A 19,280-nucleotide genomic window follows, 5' to 3' on the forward strand; every position below is an offset into this window, starting at 1 on the left:
CCTGCCCTGGAAGCAGAGGGCCAGCTCAGATCCCAAGGGCTGTCCCAGTAGACTATCCTTAAAGATGGGGAAAGCAGATCCTGGAGACAGGGACTGGAGCTCCTCAAATCCCAGCCCAGATCCTAGCCTCCTTGTTCTCAGAGGGCTTCCTAGCTGGATCTTGGCTCTGGTCTTGCTAGACATACGGAACCTCCTATGAGTCCCCAGCCACAGTTCTGAGCTAGTCCTTGGACCAAATTCCACCAGCATCTCACAGCACCCAGAGCACTGTCCTCATGCCTAAAGATGCCCAGGAAGACCCAGTCATGCCAAGCAGCCCCTCCTATATTCTTTCAACAGAGGAAAGGGATGTTTACCTTCTATCCTCTCCAGAGATAGACCCCACAGCTTTCTGAGGATTCCAGGCTGGTCCCACTGAAGGCCAGAGGAGGCGGATTAGGGTTCAGGTGAGCGTTGTTGTTCTGAGTCTTGGCTCTTGGCTCTATTGCTATGCATCCAGACTTGTCCCCTAGACATTTCCTCCACCAATGGTCTCAGAAAGGATGAGACAGCTCTCTCCACATGCTCACACACAGGGCTGAGGAGAGGTGCAAACTGGATCCAGGGCTTCTGGGGTTTTCAGGGTGCAGTGTGAGGGTGCCTGGGATGGGGGAGGAATGGAGCGCAATGATGGCCCACTGCAGATTTTAGCTGACCAGGGCTGTCTGGCCTGCCTGCAAGCACTGACGGATTTCACACAGAAATCTAGGTTTCAACCCTGAATATGGACAAGACAAGCCCCAGTTCCCCAAAATCAGAAACCAGTAGGCAGTTGTTGATGTGCGGAGTGCTCTGAGGGAGCCAGGCCGTTACATCCCACTCCAATGACCTCAGGTTTTTATGTTGCGGGTCTGACCCTGAAGGTGTGGACTTGGGCGTTGTTAGTGGAGCCCCTTCTGATGGAAGTTGTGTGACTTCTAATCGAAGTTGAGGAGGGTGACAGATGCAGGGAGGAGGCAAGGGTAGGCAGAGCTAAATAGGGACCCCGAGGCTCTTGCAGGTGTTCTTCCTCTGTCACTACACTGTGAGACACCTGTTTCTGAAACCCACAAGGGCCCAGCAGAAGGAAGTCAGGCAAAGTTGAGAGGGAAGCCCAGGCTTCCAGCTGCCCATTCTGTCTGGGGAGGGAGAAGCCTGGTAGGAGCTCTGCACATGCACAGTGAAAAGCTGTGAGTCTTATGTCATACGAACTCCAGAAAGAGCCTTTCCTGCCCCAGGGCTTGCCCTCTTTCAGGCATGCTTGCTTCTGTTGGGTTGCATTGCCCTCCAGGCTGTTTCTCAGGAGTCTAGTGCCCTGGAGAGAGTTTATGCTGTGAGGGGCTGAAAGTTCATTTCAGACTAAGGCCCTTGTGCTAAGGCCTTGTGCTGAGCTGATGAGGAACAACTGGAAAGAATGCTTATAACTACAGTACGGCTGGGGTGGGGATGTCTCAGGACAGGGCCCCACTCACCATTGCCACCAGCTGTGTTTACAGCTCTGGGACATAGGGAGGTTCTCACCAAATAAAAATTTGGAGGCTCTGAGCCTTGAGAGTGAAACCATGTGGAGCAGGTGTGGGCAGGAAATCAGGCTACAGGCATGGGCCTTCCAGGATGATGGAGTCCCAGGGCCCACCTAGGATCTGCTCCCCAGCCAAGGGCATCCTTCTGGGAGACAAGGAGCCTTGATCTCTGCTAGAGTCTGTGGTCAGATGGGAGCAGTTATCATCATCTGCTCCACTCCACAGCCAGCCAATCTCTTCAGTCTAGTCCTTCACCCTCCAGGGCCTCAGCCTCCCTGGCTACCTTAAAGGAACAATTTCACGTCTCTCTCAGTGACCTGGAATTATGAGCGTATGGGGACCTGGATTGCTGGTGCTTCAAAAAGGACAAAGTTACCCATGGGGACCATTTCTTCCCCCTGTAACTGTCCCTCAAGTATGGTCACTATTATTGTTAGTTTTGCTAAGCTCAATCCTGTGGTTGCTGAGGCAGAGGTCACCTATGAGTTATCCTGGGCCTCCACCTTCTCTGTTCAGATTCTTGTTCCCTGGAGCCCCTTGGCCAAAGGTGGGGCAAGGAGGCCCAGAGCACAGGCCAGGTCTCCAGGTTGGTCACTGAATCTCTTTGGAAGGCTGAGTTAGGGCCTTGATGCCAATAGCCCTCTTCCAAGAGAGGCAGCTGCTGAGTAAAGGATCAGTGCAGCTGGGAGGTAGAAAGGACTTTGGATATTGGAATCCTGAACCCTTGCTTGGGGACCTATTTGCTGTGTGACCTCAAGGATCCTAGAAATGCTCTGATCTTCAGGAAGCCCATATGTAAGATGGCATCTGAAACTTACACACTCTCTGGGCACATTTGTCATCTACTTCCAATATTCTTTTCAATTAGTTTCAAGGGACAGAGCCATCTGTGACCAAGATCAGGTTCAGTGTGGCCCAGGGTCAGGGCTCACTCTTGACTATGACTGTCTGGCCCTGACCTGTTTCTCACCCTCAGCTCAGCTAAGCCAGGCCTGGCTACATGCACAGAGGAACCACCCAGGCTGGCTCTGTCCCTACTCATTAGCTTGGGGCAGCAGGCAGCCAAGGCAGCAGCTGCCAACACCAGCAGTCCTTCCACAGACTTTGGCCAAGGGTCAGAATCTACAGCCTGTCTCCTGGTGTTCCCCCATCCGGCCCACCGGGGTACCCCCACCTGTCAGGACCACTGCCTTCCTGGTCCCTGCTGGGCTATGACAGACAGGTCTCTCTGTGCCAGGCTGGGAGATAGGTGCTGGACACTAGACAAGTTAGGGGAGACCTGGGGCCTGGGCACTGGCCCAGCAGACTTGGGTGTGGAGTCTGGCTTATGCAATACAACCAGGGATCTAAAGAACAGAGAGTCTCCCAGGCTAGAGAGCAAGCCAGCTTACCAGACCTGTACTAACATGGAAGCCAAAGCTCATATCCTGTCCATGGAAACACTGAGACTTAGAAGTCCAGGGACTGGTTGGCAGTCACACCAGAAGGCAGGGGTGGTGGGCCAGACTCTGGCTCTTTCTGACCCCAATTTGACTTCTTTCCACTGCCCTGTGGCTTTTTTCTGCTGGGTTTCATGTGGCCAGTGTGAGTGCTGGCTGAGGACACCTTACCCTGTGTCTTGCGATAGACCTACTGCCAGCGTTGCCCATTGCCTGGTTCTGTCATCTGCAAAGGCTCTTAAAATGTTCTCACAGGAGGCATTCAGGTATGGAGAGGTGAAGCCCGCCCATCCATCCATCCATCCATCCATCCATCCATCCATCCATCCAGTAACTACTAGCTTCCAGCTTCCTACATTTCATAGGTTTTGTAATAGGGAAAGAACAGTAAACAAAGGAGACTCTTGGAATCAATGGGACCCGACAAACAGCAAGTAAATAATCATGTAAAGGCAGAGCTGTATCGCTGTGGGAGTCTACAGTCCTGTGGAGGGATGCAAGGCAGAGATGCTTGCCTGGAGGGGATCAGGGGCTCTTCTTTGAGGTGATGTTGGAAGAGGAATGCAAAGGTTTGGGGTGAGAGGGAACAGTGTTTCCTTAAGAACCAGGGATGAGCCAGGCATGGTGGCACATGCCTTTAATACCAGCACTCAGGGAGGCAGAGGCAGGTGGATCTCTGTGAGTTTGAGGCCAGACTGGTCTACAAAGTGAGTCCAGGACAGCCAGGGCTACAAAGAGAAGCCCTGTCTCAAAACAACAACAACAAGAACTGGGGATGCCCATAATGGCTGGAGCAAAGATAGAAAAGGGGGTTCATTCTGCTGGGGAAGCTGGAAGTCAATGAGTGAAGACTCAACTATGCTGGGCTTGGAGTTCTTTTTATCCTGGGAGCAGTGGGGTGCCACAGATTGCTTTGATACCTTGGTGCCATAGAAGCAAAGGGAACACCTGCCTTAGGAGGTTGGCAAAGGGGCAAGATTGGACAGACCAAGAGCAGATGGGAAAACAACATCGTGGCCTGCTAGGTGGTGGAGACGTGTGGCCAAATTCAAGAGATAAGGTGGGCTTTGGTGCACTAAGACATAGACTGGATGGGGGCAGGATGTGGTTCCTGATGCCAGGATAGGGAAGAGAAGGTACAGAGAGTATTAGGAATGTGTGGCCTCACAGGAAACTAAGGTGGGCCAACATCTAACTATGTAGGAGGCATGAGGAGCAAGGGCAGAGAGAAAGCGAGAGTAGGGTATCTTAGAAGCCAAGAGAAGAAAAGGCTCTAGGACAGTGAATGGCCACCAGGGACTAGTGTCACTTGGAGACTACCGATGAGATGCCTCTTGGGTGTAGCTGAGCCACAGTACCCATGAGGAAACTCAAGAGAGAATTATTGCCATGGTTAGTGGGTGGGATTGGAAAGTGGCTTGGACAGAGAGTGGCAGAATCATAAAACAACTCACAGGACCTGCTAGGCTATACAGCTGTGACTAGACTGGCTGGGGTTAGTGTCTATGGAGGAGTGGAATAGCCTGGACTCTTTGTATCTCCCACTAATGAAGCAGATGAGCAAGTTGTTTGGGGCTTCATGCTCCACCTACTATTTCCTGCTGGCAGCCAAGCCAAAGAGGACAGAAGGAGTCTGAAACAAGGATCCCAGAATCCCCACCTTGATCTGAGATGGGCTAACTTGGGCATGAGGCACACAGTAAGCCAAGCTGGATGACTAAACTCAGGACCCCAGAGAACAGGGTAAAAATGCTTAGAGTATAAAGTTATATATGCAAGTATGTCTATGTATTCTGGCCTCACTGAAGTATAATTAAAAAATAAAAAGCATATGTATTTGAAGTATATACCATGATTTGGCCTACTTGCCCACTAAGACTGATCCCATGTAATCGAGTTAACACATCCAACCCTTCACAGTTACCCTTTTGTGTGTAAGTGGTGTAAATGCTTAAGATTCACATTTCAGGTCCACAGTATAATATTAACTATGCCTGCCATACTGTATAGGAGATCCCCAAGTGTATTCGCCTTATGACATCTGGACTCTCTGACTGACATCTCCCTATTTTCTCCATCTCTAGACCATGGCCACTACTCTTTCGCTCTCTGTTTTGTGAGTTCAATGAGATGCCACAGTAAATGAGATAATGTGGCATTTTTCTTTCCATGCTTATTTCACTTATCATGATTTCTTCCATGTTAGAGGAAATTACATAAGACATGTATGTGTGTATATAAATATATGTATTTATACACATATAAAAATTATTTCCCCATGCACTGATGGGGAGATGTTCAAGTTTGTCCCATATCTTCATGTGAATGATGCTATAACAATACAGGGATGCAGATACTGACTGGCTTCCTTTCCTTTGGATATGTATCTAAGATGTAGAATGGATGGGTCATAGACTAGCCTTATTTTTAATTTTTGAGGAGCTTCCATGGTGTTCTCCACTGTACAAATTTGCATTTCTAGCCATAGTGTAGAAAGACTTTCTTCTTCTTTTTTTTTTAAAAAAAAATTTATTTATTTATTGTATATGAGTGCTTTTTCTGCAGAAGAGGGCATCAGATCACATTATAGATGGTTGTGAGCCACCATGTGGTTGCTGGGAATTGAACTCAGGACCTCTGGAAGAGCAGGTGGAGCTCTTAACCATGGAGCCATCTCTCCAGCCCTGAAAGACTTTCTTCTTTACACATCCTCACCAGTATTTGCAATTTTTAATTGCATTTAATTAATTAATTTTGTGTACCTGTGTGTTCATGGGGCGGAGTGGTGTATGTGCCATGGTCTATGTGTGGAGATCAGAGGATAGCTTGTGAGAGTTCCACACATGGGTTCCGGGTTTGAACTCATCTGTCTCAAGTGTCCCAGTGCTGGCTGCCTCTTGTCTTTCTGATAGCAGCCTTCTCAACAAGTGTGGGTGGAATGCTATTTAAGTTCTGATATGCATGTCTGTGGTGACTAGTAGTGCTGACCTTTTCCTACTCCTGCCTCCCACTTTGTATACCTTTCATTTTTATTTTATTATGTTACTTTATTTTGTTGAGACAGTTTCCTGCAGCCTGGGCTAACCTTAAATTCACTATGTAGCCTAGGATGACCTTGATCTTCTTCAGTGGCCAAGTGCTAACCTTACAGTAGATGTGCACCATTGTGATGGATTTATGTGGTGCTGGGGATGGAGCACAGGGCTTTGTGCGTGCATGCTAGGCAAACAGTCTGCCAGCTGCTCTACTATCCCAGCCTGCTTGATTGACTTCTTTGGGAAAGTATCTATCCAGGTTTTTGAGTATGTGATGCATGCATGCATGCATGCACACATGTGTGGATGTGTGTGTCCATGTGCTTGTGTCTGTGTGTCCATGTGTGTGTATATATGTGTATAGTGTCATAGTGGTGGTGCTGGGGATCAAAGTCAGGGCTTGGAATATGTTAGGCAAGCATTCTACCACTGAGCTATATTTCCAGCCCCTTTTGTTCATTTTTATTTTTATTTCTTTGGTTTGTTGAGATGGGGTCTCACTGTGTATCCCTGGTTGGCCTGGAACTTGCTTTGTAGACCAGGCTGGCCCGAACTCCCTGAGATATACTTGCCTTTACTTCCCTGTAGCTGGGATCAAAGATATGTACACAGAAGGGCCTTTTAAAAAGACAAGTTGATTTTCTGCTACTAGAGTGTGTAAGTTTTCCATATGCTCTGGGCCTTGACTCCTTATTAGATGTGTGCCTTGCACATGTTTTTGACCAGTCTGCTTCTTTGTGTCAGTGGTGGTTTTCCTTTGCTGTACAAAGCTTTTCAGCTTCTTGTCAGCCACTTGTTTGTTTTGTTTTCGTTGCTTATACTTTTGATGTCAAATTTAAAATACTCATTGCCAAGACCAATGTAAGGATTCTAGGGAAAACTGTTTACTTCTAGATCTTTACAGTTTCAGATTTTACATTTGAATGTTTATAATTAAAAAGAAACACATTGAAATATTCATGCGGGAAAAGACGTTAGTGGACGTCTATACTGCACACTTTGTTCTGTGTTGTAATCAGAACTGAGAAGGCATCAAATTCTATCTAGGGACTAGGGCCCAGCTCTAGGGCCTTGGGGGTTCTTGGTCCTCTCTCTGGGACCCCTACCTAGGGTTGGGGGTTAGCACTGAAAGCCATCTCCAGGTCCTGGCAGCTGGCCCTTCGTTCCCAGAAGCCCTCCCTTCTCATTTTCATTTGCATCTCATTAGCACCACTTGGAGCTGCTGGCAGCTCAGCCTGGAGCTCTGGGACCGGGCTGTAGCCTGGCACAGGCCCTGCTCCCATCATGAAAAGGGGAGTAGGAGTGTGCGCCTCCCACTTTTCACCCCACATGCTGTGCCACTGGGTCAGAGGAACCAGGGTGTTCTCAGCTCTCCACACTCCCATCCAGGCTCATGTTCCCTAGGCTCCCCTCCCTCATGTGTTCCCATAGCAACAGGGTGATGGTGCAGGGGTCTTGGAGCAACAGTCACCTAGCTACCCTCCCCTCCGCAGCCCAGGCTGGATTGGTGACAAGTAGGGCTTCAATCTCCTGAGATGATCAGTGATAATTGGTTTATGGAAATAGCTGAGAAGCTGAGGGATGCTCCCCAATAGAAGCCAGCCTCCCGCCAAGCCAGCTTTCTGCCACCTGTCCTTCCCTGGTTCAGAAATAGAGCTGGGGGAGGGGAGGGGAGGGCATGAAGCTAGGTTGGGGCTGGTGGGGCTTCTCCAGGGAAGCCAGGCAAGAGCTTTGCCTCTTGTTCTCCAGCACAGCCTCTATCACCCCTTTCCTTGTGGAGAGGAAATGTGAGGGGGCCACTTGTCATCTTAGCCAGGCTTTTGCTTCCTTGGCCCATTAGTCTGTGCCTATGTTGGGTGCACTGTTATAGAGATGGAGAACGAGACCTGGGACAGAAGCCTCCGCTCTGGAGACAGACAAGAAACATATATGTTGCCAGGGGAATCTACTCTGGTGACTGCCTGGAGAAGGAGGCACGTGGAATGCTTTGAGGGTGAAGTTTTAGTGTTTGCACATATGAGGGCTGGGACAGGCATTCTCCAAAGGGGCTGCGCAGCGGGCAGCAAGTACCCAATGCAGGCAAGGATGCAGACAGGGAGGGGTGTCAGATAGAAGGGAGATTGCAGGTGCCAGAAAGTCTCCTTTTTGGTGCAATGCTAACAGTCGACCTCCCGTGGGAGGGCTGGCAGGCTACCACATTGCCTCATATGCTCTTTGAGGAGAAACGAAGCTCATGAGATGGGCAGAAGACATGGCTTGCCAGGCCCTGGCCACCAGGTTAAACACATATCCACCAACAGCAGCTGGGTTTACGGGTGTCGCATGAAAGGACCAGAAGCCGTATGGCAGAAATGGCTTGGAAGAGGTGAAGGCTCACGGGAGGGTGGCTGCAAGCAGCCCAACCTCTTGGGCCCCCAAAAGCCAGGAGAAGCAGATTTCCTGTGACAGGAGAGCATGAACTTGAGAAAACTGCATAAAGATTAAAGTAGGCAAAGAGCCAGTGGCAGGAAAAGACTAGAAATCGTTCTCCACCTAGGCTCGGGTAATGAACAACAGAGCATTCCAGGGAAGTGCCCGGTTGTCCTATGCAAGGTGGGGTGCAGATGACCAGTACAAGGGTAATCAGCCTGTGCTGAGCTTTTCTGTGTTTGCCTTTCCAGCTCATTAGCCCACTCCACCTCTTAAGAGTACTGTTTTTATTTCTAACTATGTGACCCCAGTTCTGCTCTTTTTCTTTCTTTCTTTCTTTCTTTCTTTCTTTCTTTCTTTCTTTCTTTCTTTCTTTCTTTTTTCCTTTTTTCCTTGGGACAAACTCCAGATGTCCTGGATCTCAGATCTGTCCTTCTAACATGTCCCATGGCCATCCCCACCTTACCCTGAGCCCAGCCTAGGCACTACAGACAAGAGCCCTTACTCCTGTGAGGTCAGGCCCCGCTCAGCCCTGGCAGCAGTGACCACACAGCAGGGGACAGGACAGGCCTCACATCTGCACAGAAGCTCAGTTTCCAAATGCTCATCAGATGGTTTCTGTTCGCAGACCCATCCCCACCTCTACCCCCACTTTCCCCAGCTACTTACACCACCACATAGGGCCATGGCTCAGAGCCATCCCTGCAGGCAGGAAGGTTGGTAGCTCCATGCAGAGTGACCACGACAATCTCCTTGTTACAGGGAGCCAGGTAGTTGGGGTCAGACTCTGGGCCCTGGGAGGTCTTCAAGGGGTCCTCTGGTCCTTCAGGAGCCTGTGGGGAGAGCCAGGGCTAAGGGGTTCTTCTGACGGGCCACTTCTCTTAACTGTCACCCATAACCTCTACCAGCCAGGCTTTTGACATTATAAGTTCGCCTAGGGAATGTATTTAATGGCAAGACTAAACAAAAATCAGGGAGAAATGTCATGAAAACTGGTGGTGACGGTGCACACTTATAATCCCACCTCTCAAGAGGTAGAGGCAGGAGAATCAAGAGGTCATCTTTGGCTCCTCCAGTTTGAGGCCAGCCTGGGCTATGCGAGACCTTGTTTCAAAACAACAAATGGGTTAGTGAGTTGCCTCAACCTTCGCTGGGTAAGCCTGATGACCCGAGTTGGATTCCAGGAACCCACGTTGGGGGGGGAGAGAAAACTGACTTCTGGAAACGGTTCCCTCTGATCTCCACGTGCAAGCTATGGCAGGCGTGTGCATACCCCTCACCCACGTACTCGATAACAGTAAATAGAATAAAATTAGTACGATTGAGAAACATGAATTTTATGTTTCAAGTTAAGTCTACAGTTTCGTGTTGAGCTATGTTCACAGGCAGTCTTGGCTGCAGGAGGCTACATGAAGCTCCCAGTACCTTTGCCTCCCTCTAACACCGGCCTGCTTCCTGAACAGTAGGCCATTTTCTCCCTACCTTTGTCTCACACACCGAATATCCTTCAAGGTCTCTCTTGCCTCTTCCCTAGCCTTTGATGTGTCCTCTCCTGCAGCAGAAGTCGTCCCACCATGTATTTGCAAGCACAGTCCCTCCATAGGTCTCTGTTTCTGCAGGTACCTTAATGCCACATGTTCCTCTGGTCCTAGTGACTGCCATCTTTCTTCTTTCCTATACCTTTACCTCAGATCACTTGTGTCATCTCATATTCATCCTACAGGACAATGAGGGCTGGGACCGGACAGGAACCCCAACTCTGCTCCACCCTGCTGACTCCTAGCACGGGGAGAGGAAACAGCATTGCTCAACTGTGGGTACATTTAGAAATGCTACTTGATTCAGTTCTCAGGACCATGGCACTGCATGGGTGATCACAACAGGAGCCACAGCTCCTTTACTCACCCCCAGCCCCCACCCCATCCCACACTTTGTTCTCATTCCCATTGCCAGAGCAGCTCTTTTCAGAAGGTTCCAAGCATCCCTGTATCCCTGCACCCCCCTTGCCCCATCCCTCGCTTGCTGCAGGCCATGGTCCCTGCCTAACAAGTTGTCTCATTACGAGGTGAGAACAGGGCTTCCCAGCCCTAGACGTGCCTGTTCAGTAGAGACTCCTCCTCTGCCTATGCCTCAGGAGTGAACCCGATCCCTCCCGCAACAGGACCCAGCAGGGCCTGTCACCATCTGCAGAGGTGTTGATGAGAGTTGCCCACTCCCCCGCCCCTTGCATGGATGGCAAGGATAGGTGGAAGGGAGGGGAGCCCTGCTAGTGGAAGAGGAAGAGCATTCATAGACACCCACTTCCCTAGGTTAGAGGGCCACAGGAGTGCCTGGAGACCTAGGTCTCAGCACCGCTCGCTATCTCTTTTGAGATCCTCCCTCTCAGAGCCTGTTTCCTTGAACCCCAGTGGGAATGTCTAGAATGATCTGTGAGTCAGCTTTTCCAGGGCTGGAGTATCTAAGGTTCCCTAAAGTTACGATAGAAGAGGTGACTAATGTCCCTTGTACTGACTGCCAGATGGACACCCTTGTTGCTGTGTGGGACACACACCTACCATGACACCCTGGTGGTACAAAGTGAAGATCCCTAAGCATGGCAGTTGTTTATGGGCTTCCCTGACTCTGGGCAGATAATCTTTTTCCATGAGAGAGAGCTCTATGCTCACCACAGTCTCTCAGGCCCTACTCTCACTCACCCATGGGGCGCTGCTGCTAAAGTACAGAAATCAGCAGACTACAATCTCACAGACCACAGACAGCAGGCTGGTGGTAAGCACAAAGTCTGCCAATTCCCAAGCAGAGTTCTCTCAGCCATCCCTTAGGACTCAGGCCCTGGGAAGGCTTGGAAGCTGCTCATCCCAATGCCTTGGCAGTCCATGCAAGTAAACGTGCCCTCCACATTTGCTATAGGCGTCTCCTCTAACCTGCATCAAACCTCATAACCCAAGACACCCTGAAAGGTCAGAGTAGACTTCAGGGCACCAGCACTGGACTTGTGCAGGATGAGGAGGGGGCTGGGTTCAGATCCCCAGAACTCACATAGAAGCTGGGCACACGGCAGCCTGACTCTGTGATCCCAGCACTGGTAGGATTAAGGATGGGGGATGTAGAAGGGCATCCTAGCTCTCTGGAGCTCGCTGGCCAGTCAGTCTACCAATCAGTAAGCTCCAGGTTCGGTGAGATGCCCTTACTCAAAAGTATGAGGAGGAGTGACAAAAGAAGACCCTTGATGTCTGTCTCTGGCCTCTGTGCATGCACATGTGCACACATAGCTGTACACACACACTTGCACACACATCAAAGAAACAGAAATATGTGACATTGTAGTGAGGGCGTCCTTAGTAAGCAGTACCCATTGCCTCTGGTCTGTCCTGATAGGTAAATAACACAGTCCTAGGTTTGGTTTTGTCACTGAGTGAGAGTGGGAGGTAATCAAGCTGTTATGTCAGACTGGCATTTCATGGCTCTGGCCCCTTCTGGTAGGTTCTGCTGTTATCCTACAACTCTGTATTGAGCAACTACTCTGTCCTATGCACTGTTCCGAGTGTTGGGGATATAGCAGTGATCGAAACAGTCTCTCCCCAAATTCCTTCTTTGCATAAGGTCAGGATCTGTGTTCAAGGTGAAGGCAAGGATGAGGAGAAAGAAGGGCCAGGGCAAGCATTGCATGGTGGCACGTGGGCAAGCGTCAGCGGGCTCTCAGGCAGGGGCAGGCCAACTCAGCAACCATCGTGGGGTACACTGCGTTTCATCCATGAGAGCCTCAGAACAGGACTTCCAATCAGTCCTGCTCTCACTTCACAGCAACGACTGAGGCCCAGAGAAGGAACAAAGATGAGATCATGTAGACTCTGCCCCAGCCTCACCTTTGTCTTTTGTCGTCCCATCCTCTTGGGGGCAGAAGTGTTCACTTAGCAACCTTTCGGGTTAGTACCAGCACTGGGTATAGGACTTGCTAGACAGCTGGCCCAGGAGCCTTGAGTCTTTGCCCATCAGCACGGTCTCATGGGGGCCACTCTCTGGCTTTGGGGGGAGCCTGACTGGGTAGGAGAAGTATGAGTGGGTGAATGCAATCTGGATCTTTCTCAGAAGTGAGAGATTTTGTGGGTGTATTTGCCTTGGGGTATTTGGGCCATGACCAGCTAAGCAGGGAGTTAGGGAATTGATTCTTGGCACCCTCAGGAAGGTGAAGTCGGGTGATCCGTGTTCTGCCCAGTCCTGGGAAAGTACAGAGTTTTCCATCCAGCCGGATCACCTAGGCAACACTGTATGACATCACAGGACAGAATCAGTCACCCAGCAGGGTGGAGGCAGAAGCCCTCCTCTCTCCTCTCTTTCCCTAGAACTGCCTGGTGACTGGTCCCTGATTTCCTGTTCCTGGTGACTGTGACTGTGCTCAGTCTGTTGTTATTCCAATCACAGCATAGGAGACCCAATCACCACCCTTAGAGACATTGCAACAAAGTTCTGTCAGTAGCTGTCTAGCCTCTTTGAGCGCTTAGAGTCTTCCTTCCACTTAGCAATAATCACAGGGCTGGGGAAATGGCTCAGTCAGTAAAGTGCTTGCCTTGTGAGCATGGGGGCCTGAGTTCCGGTCCCTAGCACCCATGTAAAAATCAGGGCATAGTTGCATGCACCTGTCATCAGCACTGGGAAACAGTGCATGAGGCTCAGGTACAGTGAGAGGGCCCACCTCTGAACTGAGATGGAGGAAGAAACATGACACCAACCTCTGGCTTCTACATGCACAAGTGCGGACATGCACCCCACCACTTGTGCCTCCCCACGAATGTGTTCATGTGCACACACCACACACCATAACCGCTGCAAAACTCAAGGGGGTGGTTTCTTCATGGAAGGTGGTAGAGCTATGGGGGAAGAGAACGGAAAAGGGACTGAAATATTATTAATGACACTTAAAAAAAAAAAAAAAAGAAGAATCACTATTTTAATGTGTATTGTCTGCATGTATGTCTGTGTACCATACTGTGTGCGTTGCTTGCAGAGACCAGAAGAGGGCGATGGATACACTGGGCAACAAGAGGGCTCAAGTAAACAGATTGGGTTCAAAGTCAAGTTCATTTTCTCCTTTGGTCTCCCTAGTCCTGGGGCCATCTACCAGTACAAGTCCCAGGAAAGTCTGTCTGTCTCTCCCTCCCTCCCTCCCTCCCTCCCTCCCTCCCTTCCTCCCCCCGCCCCTCTCTCTCTCTGTGACCCCAGCTAGGCCTTCCTTTTCTCCTTAGAACTCCTTAGACTCCACTTCTATCTCCATTTCCTTCCCTTTCTGCTGAGCAACAGGGTTGGATGAGGTAGGAAACACACGTAGCAAATGACCCACACAGCAAATGATTGTAGGTAAAATATTAACCCTCTCTGGGCTTTAGTGTCCTTCCTCCTACAATGAGGACTCAGGGCTGCTATAGGGGCTGAGTGAGATAAAGATAGAGCATGCTTCTTAAGTGCTTACTCTTGAGCTTGGACTTGGTTTCCCCTAGCAGACATGCAAGGGCTAGAGAAGTGACAAATGTCTGCAGAGGCTGGCTGTACACTTCTAACCCAGTGCTCAGCCGCAGTGCCCTCCCAGGTACCATAGCCCACTCAGTTCCACTTCCATGCCTATTCCTGCCCATAGCACCACTGCCCCCTTTTTTATCTGTAGGGTCTCACTCGGGACCCTCCTCCTAGGAAGCTCAGAACGAAAGTAGCCTCCTTTGTGCGTGGCAACACCTGCTGGAGTGTGTGTGTGGCTTTGGGGCACGTCTTGTACCTTACACTGTGTTTAATTGTCATGGAGAGGGGGCTTAGGACTTGGGCATGTTGCTACTCCCCTCTAGTTTTTTATTTTGACAGCTGTCATCTCAGGCAGCTCCTTTACAGCATTAACTCCTCCCAGACCTGCTGGTGTATACAGTAGGTGCTCCCTTAATGGCTGAAAGACGAAAGGCCATGCAAAGATCCCGTACTCTGACATAGTGTTGATTCCACTGATAGCTGGCCAAGCCTCCCTTGGCTACCCTGACCTCACATGACCTATGAGTCTGAGGGTCTGAGTTTCTATGGAGATCTTGGACCTTTCCTTTGCTTCAGTTATGGCTGCAATAGAGCCATGTGAAGCTGGTTCACACTCTCTGCTTAAGTGCCATCTGAGTCTGTGTTTCAGTCTCTGCAGTCATACTGTGCTAGGGACACCCTGTAAGGGTGGATCTGTAGTTCTGCCTCTCCAGCCTGTCTTCTCCCTACCATCTGTCTTTGTGGAAGATGGACTGTTGGGTTCCATTGTAGGGCCTCCTGTTCCTTGGCATCAAAGAACCTGAAGACAGAATGGATGACTTCCTCCTCAACAGCTCGGGGGGGGGGGGGGCAAGGGAGCATCGTGCAAGGCAGCTTGAGTCTCTCTGCTATTTCCACTTAGGTTGTCGGTGAACCCCAGATCCTTTCTTTTTCTTTTCCTCCCTGCTCTATACCTCAGTAGGTGGTCCTCAGCTATGACCACACTGGGCTCCAGTTGGGTTGAGTTTCCTTGAGGTGCCTGCAGGGATCTGGAAAACTCCATCCCCATTGTGGGTTGTACCCTTCCACCCAAGGCCACCCAGGCTGCTGCCCCCAGAAAGATGCTCTTTGGACTCAGTACATGCTCCCAACTCTTGCCCTTCAAGTCTGGAGGTCAAAAGGCTGCTTGATATGACAGTCCCCATCTTAAGCCTGAGTAGCTGCTATGTGAGCCCTTCTTGTAGGCCTGTGTTCTCACCCCCCATCTCCCCCCACCTTTGTACATCTCAGCATTTAACGAATGCTCACACCCAGTGGGAGCTCTTGCCAGCAGCTCTGGATACACTATCTCAGTTAAGCCTCACAGTATGATCCTTGGAAAAAACTTTTGTCACTCTCTTCGTCATGAGACACAGGTACTCTGAGGAATGGACCTGTCTAAGGTCACTGGCTCCAAAGATAAAGCTGGGATTTGAATCCGGGCTGGTCGGCTGGGACTCTGTGAGCATGCTCAGCAAGCCCTGCAGCCCTCCCCTTTTCTTTTGGGAGAAGGAGTTGCAGACTTCTTAGGTTTTTTTCAAAACCAGGTTAACACAGACAGGGTTAAGACCAGACACAAAAATCTGTGGGTTGCTTTTGTTGTTACTGTTTCATGCTGGGGATTGACCCTAGGGCATGGTAGGCAAGTCCTCTACTATTGAACCACCCCTGAGCCCCACCTAACCTTTCGAATGAGGGAAGGAAGATGGCTCAGTGACTTCGAAGACAGACGGTGGCATCAAAAAAGAGTGAGCTGGTGTGTCTTGGAGGCTGGTCTGAGCAGAATGGCCTGGCATCAATCAAGAGGAGGCCACTTCTACCTAACGCTAACAGATAATTTGCCCTGACCCCAGCAGGTAGTGTTACAATATCTGAGCTAGGGTTGGTAGCATTAATGTGGCCATGGTCCAGTTTTGGCCAAGCCCTGTGGATGCAAGCTGTGGTGACAGGACCTACTGACCATGTCGGCCATAGTTAACAGTGTAGGGTCCAGGAGACTACTTCTATCTTCCCTCAGTCCCTTAGTATGCAAAGGGAACATCAGGGAGTAGCTACTGGGCTGAGTCTTCTCTGGGCCTCTAGTCCCCAGGACAGTTAGGCCAAGCAGTAGCAATGAGCTGCAGAGACTTCAGCTGTGAAGTCCATGATGCCTTGGAACCTGTAGGGCCCACCTTTATCCCTGTCTTCTGTAACCTCAGTGGCCTCATCAGCTAAGTGGTGTGTGAGCTGACTCCTGCATGGTGGCAAAGGGTATTAGACAAGGGGATGGGGTCAGGAGGAACTAGGCAGCTCAGAGAAGCTTTCCTTCATGTTTCTACCATTTTATATGATAGAGAGCACTCATGGCCCTGGCTTTGTCTCCAGCAGGCACAGGAGTGACATGTTGGCTAGTTTTGCTCCCATCTGCTCAGCGCGCACCCTGATTGATTGCCCTGCTGGAAGCTTCTTCTCAGTGCTGAGTAACCAGAGCTCTCATCTGAGGCAGCTCAGGCCCCACTGTCAACTCATAAATCACTTTGCTAAAGATGCAGCGTGGCTTTGGGACATTTTTCTTCTAAAAGAATCGATAACTCGTTAACAAGCGATTGAATAAAGGGTAAGTGAGGAAGCTACCTGCTATTCCTCGCCATTAAGAAGGGGCAGAGGTGGTAGGCACCCAGCCAAGGTGGAGGGTATCTACTTACTACACAGGAAGGCTTTGTGGAGCAACCACTCTTCAGCATATTTTTGTGTCCCCTCAGCCACAGTGCTCCCAACAGTCTGGTCTGCATGCCCGAAGAATGTCTGTCTCTCGTTCCTCCATCTCCACTTTATACCTAGGCTCCAGTCTCCTCTGAAGTAGGCAACGGTCTCTTCAGCCTTGGCATCCTTACATACGGTGCTCTATCTGCCTGAAGGCTTTTCTCCCAGTGGAAGTTTTAGACGATGACCACCACAAACTCTTCCCTGAAACCTGATCCCTCTCCTCTTCCCACATAATGGCATCAGCTCATAGGCACCACTACCAACTTCTCTAGGACAGGGTCTGTCTTCTGCCAGGGGAAGCTGGGTCCCAGGGGCCAGCACAGCACAAAGTTTGTATCAGGTAGGTGCTTGGTGACTGAGGAGTGTGACATCAGCATTGAGAGCTTCCCTCTTCTACCTAGGATAGTGATGTCTGTTTCTCTAGTGTGGTACCTCTTGGTGCCTCTCTCCCCACAAGGGTGGATAGATAGCACCTGTGAATCTCAGAAGAGTGACTAACGTTTAGTAGGCACACAGTATGTCACAGGACAGTGTAGATAATTGTGTATAGGCTAATCCTCTCTATAGTTCCTATTTATTTATCATTGTTGTTTTGAGACGAGTTCTTGCTATGTAGCCCTGGCTGGCCTAGAAGAACTCCCTACATAGTCCAGGCTGGCCTTGACCTTGTGGTACTTCTATCGCCTCTGCCTCAAGAGTGCTGGGAATATAGGTGTGTACCACCACGCCTGATTGTTACAAAGACAAGGAAACTAGGGGTTGGAATGTAGCTCAATTGGTAGAATGCTCACCTAGCATACACAATGCTCTGTCCCAGCATTGCATAGCACTGGGCATGGTGACTCATGTCTTTGATTCCAGCACTCAGGAGGCAGAGGCAGGAGGATCTCTGGGAGCTAGAGGCCAGCCTAGTCTACAGAGTGAGCTCCAGGACAGCCAGGGCTACAAAGAGAAACCCTGTTGGGAGAGAGAGAGAGAGAGAGAGAGAGAGAGAGAGAGAGAGAGAGAGAGAGAGAGAGAGAGAGAGAGGAAGAGGAGTAGGAGGAAGATGAGGAGGGGAATACTGAAGCCACTCAAGTGTCTGTAGACAACCTGTGAACAGAACCCAGAGTACCCACCCCAGGACAAGTCTTAAGGCTGACCCTGCAGCCAGGGTAAAACAGAAAGTCTGAGGGGCTCCATTCAGGCAGTCTGGGCCTGGAATGGCTCTCTCCCAGACCTCCTGCTCAGCACTGGCTACTCCTGCCCATGTTGCCTGCTGCCTCCACCAAAGAGCAGAGCCTTTGGCCCTAATCTCATTTGAGGCCATGAAATCACATTTGCAGTGTGTTAATGCAGCGTGGAGCTGGTCCAGCTGTCTCGTCTCCTGGCAGAGAGAAGAGCCTAGAAAGCCATCTCACCAGGAGGGAAGTCTCTTCAGGAACACCAGGAGACAGAAAGCAATTATACTGTAAGAGAAAGATTAAAATAATGTCTACACTCGCCAGCTCAGCCAAAGGCCTCTGCACCATCCAGCTTACAGTGACTCAGGGCAAGCTTTCTGCTGGGGGCAGGAGGAAGGAGATGCCACAACCAGCCACTCACCTGCCCCCATATTGCCTTCTCCCAGTAGTCACAAAGTCCCTCAAAGAAGCCACCATCTTCCAAGCCCTGAGTCTTTGCCCAGGCTGTCCTCTGCCTAGAATATAGTCTCTTGTCTTAGCCAACAGTCTGCTTGAGAGTCCAGCTTCCTGAGTTCTTGCTATGTGCTTCTGTGTGCTTCACAATTGATCTGCACTTCTGCCAGGACATCTTCCCTAGTCCTTATGACCCAGGGATGGAGCTGTACAGGTGAAGTCTGGCAGCATACCTAGAGCTTTCCACTCCCTCCCTCCTTGTTTTACTGTCCTAACTCAGTACAGTCAGCCTCCATATATGTGGGTTTCAGGCCTACAGATTAAATCAACCTTGGATTAAAAATATTTGAAAAAAAAAAAAGTAGTTTCTAGGATCTGCATTCTTGCATGCTCAAGGCCTGGGTTTGATTTCTGGCATCTCAAGAATAATAAAATAAAATGCATCTGTACTGAGTGTATAGACTTTTCCTTGCCACAAGTCTCCAAACAATACAGTATAAGAACTATCTACATTATACCAGCATTCCTTAGGAATTATAAGACATACAGAGATGAATTAAAGTGTATAGGGGGAGCCAGGTACAGCTGTATACTCCTGTAAGCCACTTAGGAGACTGAGACAGGAGGATCACATGCTTGAGGCTAGTCTAGTAAGACTCTATCTCTTAATACTAGTAATAATAATAATAATAACAACAACAGCAACAATAACAATAATAACAATAATAGAAGTACACAGAAAGATGTATAGGTTCTATGCGAATACCATGCCATTTTATATAAAGAACTTGGACACCTACCTGATCCCTCTCCTCTTCCTACATAATGGCATCAGCTCATAGGCACCACTACCAACTTCTCTAGGACAGGGTCTGTCTTCTGCCAGGGGAAGCTGGGTCCCAGGGGCCAGCACAGCACAAAGTTTGTATCAGGTAGGTGCTTGGTGACTGAGGAGTGTGACATCAG

The 19,280-nt window shown here is 49.8% G+C and overlaps 1 protein-coding gene across 1 annotated transcript in view; it reads right to left on the bottom strand.

Moving 5' to 3' along the window:
- Positions 1 to 19,280, bottom strand: part of Ccdc33 (coiled-coil domain containing 33) — a 110,903-nt gene that overhangs the window by 67,502 nt on the left and 24,121 nt on the right. The window contains exon 5 of the mRNA XM_051156554.1: positions 9,094 to 9,257. Coding sequence (XP_051012511.1) covers positions 9,094 to 9,257 — 164 coding nt within the window. The remainder of the gene's footprint in view (positions 1 to 9,093; positions 9,258 to 19,280) is intronic.

The sequence above is a fragment of the Acomys russatus genome, chromosome 14 (genome assembly GCF_903995435.1).
Source record: "Acomys russatus chromosome 14, mAcoRus1.1, whole genome shotgun sequence".
NCBI lineage: Eukaryota > Metazoa > Chordata > Mammalia > Rodentia > Muridae > Acomys > Acomys russatus.